We start from the raw sequence: 6085 nt of genomic DNA, 5'->3' as shown, positions 1-6085 counted from the left end.
TCCGTGCCACCCACCATGGGCTGCCAGCCCCATGGGGCAGGAACCCACCAGCCCAGCTTGTCCATGTTCACCAAGCAAAGGTGCTTCTGGAGCATCTTTGACCATGGGAGACACTAAGCCCATCTCCACCCTCGGCTGGGGCATCGCCCTCCGTGGGGAGGAGGGAGCAGGCGTGGGGGGCATGGCGTGGGACGGGCACTGTGGGGCAGGTGGAGACCTTCTGTCCTGTCCTGGTCTGACAGAGGAGCTGTGCTGCAGCAGAGCCCAGAACAGACTGAGGGTTGTTTTGTTCAAATACCTCTTGGGTTTTGTTGTTGGGTTTTGGTGGGTTTTTTGTTGGTTTTTTTTTTTTTGGAGGTACATAAACGTCTTTGTTTGGTGTCCTCCCGTGGTGCTGGATTGGGTTTCCCTCTGGCACTGGCCAGTTCAGCGCAGGGAGAACCGTGCCAGGTTCAGCTCCTCTCCCTGGGGCTGGGCACAGGGGGCCACGATGGGGCTGGCTGCTTGTCCCCTGCCAACACTGGAGCATTTACTGGGACATCCTGGAGCGAGGACCACCCACCCCCTGCCATCCCTGGCACCGAGCATCTTTGACCATGGGAGACACTAAGCCCATCTCCACCCTCGGCTGGGGCATCGCCCTCCGTGGGGAGGAGGGAGCAGGCGTGGGGGGCATGGCGTGGGACGGGCACTGTGGGGCAGGTGGAGACCTTCTGTCCTGGCCTGGTCTGACAGAGGAGCTGGGCACAGGAGCTGTGCTGCAGCAGAGCCCAGAACAGACTGAGGGTTGTTTTGTTCAAATACCTCTTGGGTTTTGTTGTTGGGTTTTGGTGGGGTTTTTGTTGGTTTTTTTTTTTTTGGAGGTACATAAACGTCTTTGTTTGGTGTCCTCCCGTGGTGCTGGATTGGGTTTCCCTCTGGCACTGGCCAGTTCAGCGCAGGGAGAACCGTGCCAGGTTCAGCTCCTCTCCCTGGGGCTGGGCACAGGGGGCCACGATGGGGCTGGCTGCTTGTCCCCTGCCAACACTGGAGCATTTACTGGGACATCCCGGAGCGAGGACCACCCACCCCCTGCCATCCCTGGCACCTGGAGATGCCCAAGTTTGATCTGGCCCCTTTTCCTTGGGGACCCCCTTGGTCCTGCAGCTCCCAGATGCCATGGGGTGCCATGTGGGTGCCCAAAGGATGCTGCTGCCCCTGTGCCACCCCACAGCGGCACTGCCAGCGCCCTGGGGTTGACTCAGCCACGGTGGGGGTTACACCACACTGGCATGGATGCAATGCTGCCTGGCCGGTGCTGGTGGCTGAGCAGAACCTTATCTGGGGAGGGGTGATGCTGGGTCCCACCCTGCTGTGGGGCAGCACCCACCCTGGGGTGAGAACCAAAGGGTTGGCAGCTCTTTTCCAGCCTGGCTGGGCACTGGTGGGACCCTGGGGGACAAGGGTGGTGTGGGGGTGATGTGACTGCAGCCAGGATGAGGGCAGTGGATCCTGGGATGGTACCCAGCTTGAGCTGAGCCGCCCCACAGGGATGCTTCATCTCCCCACAACCACCTCCCTGACCATGGGACATTCCCTGAGTGTCCTCTGAGCGCAACCACCTCTTCTGGTGGGCTTGAACCTGGTCCCTGTGCCCACTGGGCAGGTGGCACCTTGGGCTGGGGGTAGGGTTAGCCCAGTTGGGGTGTCTGTGTGGGCACCTGCACCCTGTGGCTGGTGCAGAGCACGTTGCTGGTTCATGTTGAGCTTCTCGTCCACCAACACCCCCAAGTCCTTCTCCTCAGGGCTGTTCTCAAGCCGTTCTCCACCCAACCTGTATTTGTGCTTGAACCCACCCGTCCCATTCCCATCCATCTTACACCATCCTGCCACCAGCTTTTATTTCCCAGCCCCACCAGCAGCTGCCCTTGCTCCCAGTGAGCGGGGAGAGATGTGGGGAAGCTGGAAAGCTGTCTCCTTGCAGGACGGGGCTCTTGCCTCCCACCCTACCAGGACCCTGGGTTCCATGTGTCTCAGAGCTTTCAGCAGGCAGAAGGGCTGGAGGGATCCAGGGATGCTCATCCATGGGGTGAGCTTTGAAGGGCATCACCCCTGAAGGCATGGGTGTTCAAGGATGGGTGTTCAAGGATGGGGTAGGAGGGTCTTTGCCTGGATGGGGCAGGGTTGGGTGGGCAGGAGGGGGACCTCCTCCTGCCCCCATCCCTTGGAGGCTGCTTGGGCAGGGAGGGAGGTAGAGAGCAGAAATCTCTCTCTGGGCTCAGGCCAGCCCTGACCAGCTTCTCCAGAGATGTTCCAAGGCCCCGAACGCTGTTTTATTATTCACATGCACATTCCTCACCCGCAGGAACCCCCCCCAGCAGCCAGCCCCCTTCCTGGGGAGCAGCGGGACACCGGCATCCACGCTGAGGGAAAACACTGGCCGGCACGTAGCCGGACCCTAATTAAAATTAATCCCTCATCCCCTGGGCTGGATACGGCCCCGAGTCACGGGAAGGGGAGCGATGCAGGGGGGGCTGAGTGGGGTCGGGTGGTTGGGAATGGGGAGGGTGAAGGGTGTCCGAGCAAGCGATGGAGAGCACCGCCGGGGTTTTTTTGGCTGAGGAGCTGCTGCTGAACGTGCTGCTTGGTTTTTCGGGCCCCCTCTCCCTCACCTCCTCCCCCCACGCCGTGGATTTTCGTGGTCTTTTTTTTAAGATCCTCCTGCGGCCAGGGCTGCGCTCCGGCAGGTTTGTTTGCTCTGGGCTGGGAGGGGAACGACGTTGAGCAACCGCCGGGGCTGGGTGCGGTGCTGGGAAGAGAGAGAGAGAGGGATGGGTGCTGCCAGGGTTGGGGGGACAGACACCCCCCCGCCCCACACACACCTCCCCATCCCCAGGGAGCATCCCTAGGGATGCTACGGGGTGCTGCCAGCCGTCGGGATGCGGGATGCTGCGGGTGGAGGGTGCACCTTGGAAGGGGACGAAGCAAAGAGCCGTGTCCCCGATGGGTGCCCCAGGCCCGAGCTGGCACTTTACGGGCCCTTCTGACTCATCCGGGGGCAGAGCTGAGGGCGGCCAAGGCAGGGCCAGAGAGGATGAACCGGTTCAGGCCTGGTTTCTCCTGGTTTCTCCTCTCCCGAGGCTCGGCTGCCTCATCCCTTCCTGCTGCTCAGCTCCCCCCCCTCCTTGGCCGTCCTGCCCACCCCTTCCCCGAAAGGGTGTTGAGTCAGAGGCCAGCTCGACAAGGGGGAGGCAGGATGAGTCCCCTTTCCACCCACACCGTGCCTCTGAGCTGGAAAATATTCCCCGTGGAGCTGGGAAAATATTCCCCAGGGAGAGATCCTGGGGTCCCCCCCGGTGCTGAGCTCCGTCCCGGTGCAGGGAATGCTCAAAGAGCTGGGAGCAGCTCCCGTTGCTCCAGATAAACCCACTCTAAATCCCAGTAGGATCCGGGAGCAGAAACACCCTGAGCTGGTTTGGGGTGGGTTTGTGTGGAGGGTGCATTTGGGTGCAGGGAGATAAATTGGGGGGGGGGGGAGGAGGAAGCATTCCTGGTCTTTGCTCTCCCCTCTCTGTTTGTTTTTCGCTGGTTCAGTCTCTCCTCGTCTGTGTGTGAGGGGAAAAAAAAGGGTCAGCTTTTTGCTGTTATCAGGAACAAACCCTCCTTCAGCCCCTTTTTGGCTGCTGTGGCCCCCTGGGTGGGGAGCTGGTGCCTGACCCCCCCCCAACAGCATCACGCTGGAAACCCCCATCCCAGGGGGGTGGATGCTCCAGGGATGGAGTCAGACCCCCGCGAAGGAGTTTGTGTTTCTGGCTGGAAATGAGCTCAGCCCCAAATTCCCAAACCCCAGACTGGGGCTTAACCCTTCGGATGCACCCCTGGGTGCTGGGGGGATGCTCGCCCACCTCCCTGCAGGGAGACACGGCGAGGGGTCTCGTCTCTTCTGGGTGCCCTGCTTGGCAGTGACACCTCTTGGCACTGTCCCTTCTCCTGGGTTGTCACCACGTGGCTGGTGGCCCAGAGCCACCCCATCCCACCTCCTGTCCCGCTGCCCTTCCTAAAATCTTGTAGGGACAGAGCCTGTGAGCAGGGAGGGTGGCACAGCAGCGGGGGCACTGTGCCCGGGGAGGGGACACCCCGTGTCCATGGGCTCAGCATCTCCTGAGAGGGTGCTCAGGGCTCGTAGGGGGTGGCTGGTTTGGGGTCTGGCTCAGTACCCCGTGTGCTGGGTGACACATCCATGGCATGCCATGGTCCATCTACACCCCCCCTTCTCCTCGCCGTGCCGTGCTGTGCACCCCATCCTTGGGGCACCCCTTGGCAGGGGATGCCCAGACACATAATGCCAGGATTTGGGGGACATAAAGGTGGCCAAGGGGGCAACAAACTTCAGACCCAGACACGTTTATGCCAGGCTGTGGTGTGGCATTGCTGGAGCAGCCCCATGGCGAGGGATGACCATCCATCCAGTGGCATCAACCTGCCCGTGGTGGCCTTGTCCCCTTGTTTCCTGTGCTGGAAGAGCCACCCTCATTGTCCTCCCTTGGGAAGAGCCAGAGCAGCCTGAGATGGGGCAGGGGGTCGGTGTGGGGAAGTCGGTGCTTGGGTGACTTGGGTGACAACTATGGGGCCACCGGTAGCTCCACTGCCTCCCTGGCACACCAGGCATGGGACCCACCAGCCAGGTGGCCTCTCCCTGGCACGCTGGGGACAGCTGGAGGTGCCACGGGGCTGTCCCCATGAGTGGTTTTATTGCCTTTATCTGGGTGGCAATCGGCTTCCCTTCGTTCTTGCCTCCCTGAGGTGTGAGGTGGCCGGGCTGGTGGCACCCTCCGTCCCCATGAGTGGTTTTATTGCCTTTATCTAGGTGGCAATCGGCTTCCCTTCATTCTTGCCTCCCTGAGGTGTTAGGTGGCCGGGCTGGTGGCACCAGCCAGCCCCTGGGATGTCCCTGTCAGTGCCACCCACTCTGGGGCTGCTGGGAGCAACCCACCCCCGCTCGCTAATCATTTACTGGCTAAATTAGTGATTAACTCCTTCCTCAGAAGCCTTGGCAAGTCTGGACGGGCCAGCACACAGGGCTCACAGGTCTCCTGCCAGCGGGGTGTCCTATGGGCCACCACGGCACAGGCCATTGCCACCATGGCAGAGGGACCTTCACCAGGGTGGGGACACCCAGCAAAGGGACATGATGGCACGGAACCACCCCCCTACCCCGGGTGCCCTCTCCTCTGTTGTTCTGCAGATACATCCCTCACCCACCCATCACAGAGCCAGCAGCGAGGAGACACAGGAGCCTTTGAGGGGACACGGGAGCCTTTGAGGGGACATGGGGAGCCTTTGAAAGGACATGGGGGACCTGTGAAGGGACATGGGAGCCTTTGAGGGGACATGGGGAGCCTTTGAGGGGACACTGGGACCCTCCAAGGGGACACAGGGAGGCTTTGAGGGGCACAGGGAACCTGCGAGGGGACATGGGAGCCTGTGAGGGGACAAGGGGGGCCTCTGAGGAGCACAGGGAGGCTTTGAGGGGACATGGGGAACCTGCAAGGGGACACAGGGAGGCTTTGAGGGGACACGGGAGCCTCCGAGGGGACACGGGGAGGCTTTGAGGGGACACTGGGAGCCTTTGAGGGGACACTGGGACCCTCCAAGGGGACACAGGGAGGCTTTGAGGGGCACAGGGAACCTGCGAGGGGACACAGGAGCCTTTGAGGGGACATGGGGAGCCTTTGAGGGGACACTGGGACCCTCCAAGGGGACACAGGGAGGCTTTGAGGGGCACAGGGAACCTGCGAGGGGACACAGGAGCCTTTGAGGGGACATGGGGAGCCTGCGAGGGGACACGGGGAACCTGTGAGGAGACACAGGAGGCTTTGAGAGGACACAGGAGCCTTTGAGGGGACACGGGAGCCTTTGAGGGGACACGGGGAACCTGCGTAGAGACTGGGGCTTTCCTGTGTCCCCACGGAGTCAGACTGTCCCGCGGGGGACAGGGACACGAGCCAGGCGACGTTTCGTCACGAGAGCGTGGGGGCCACAGCTCAGCCAGCCCCCGGGGGCTCTGCCTCAATGAGCTTTTGTGTCTTTGTGTGTTTTTTTTTTT

The 6085-nt window shown here is 61.7% G+C and overlaps 1 protein-coding gene across 1 annotated transcript in view; it reads left to right on the top strand.

Annotated features, from left to right (window-relative positions):
* The first annotated feature begins 596 nt into the window (after positions 1–596).
* FAM129B (family with sequence similarity 129 member B) overlaps positions 597–6085 on the top strand; it is a 42223-nt gene continuing 36734 nt past the window's right edge. Inside the window, exon 1 of the mRNA XM_014952318.1 lies at positions 597–702. Coding sequence (XP_014807804.1) covers positions 597–702 — 106 coding nt within the window. The remainder of the gene's footprint in view (positions 703–6085) is intronic.

The sequence above is a fragment of the Calidris pugnax genome, unplaced genomic scaffold, assembly GCF_001431845.1.
Source record: "Calidris pugnax isolate Ruff unplaced genomic scaffold, ASM143184v1 scaffold135, whole genome shotgun sequence".
Taxonomy (NCBI): Eukaryota; Metazoa; Chordata; class Aves; order Charadriiformes; family Scolopacidae; genus Calidris; species Calidris pugnax.
This window is presented reverse-complemented; position numbering and strand designations above follow the sequence as displayed.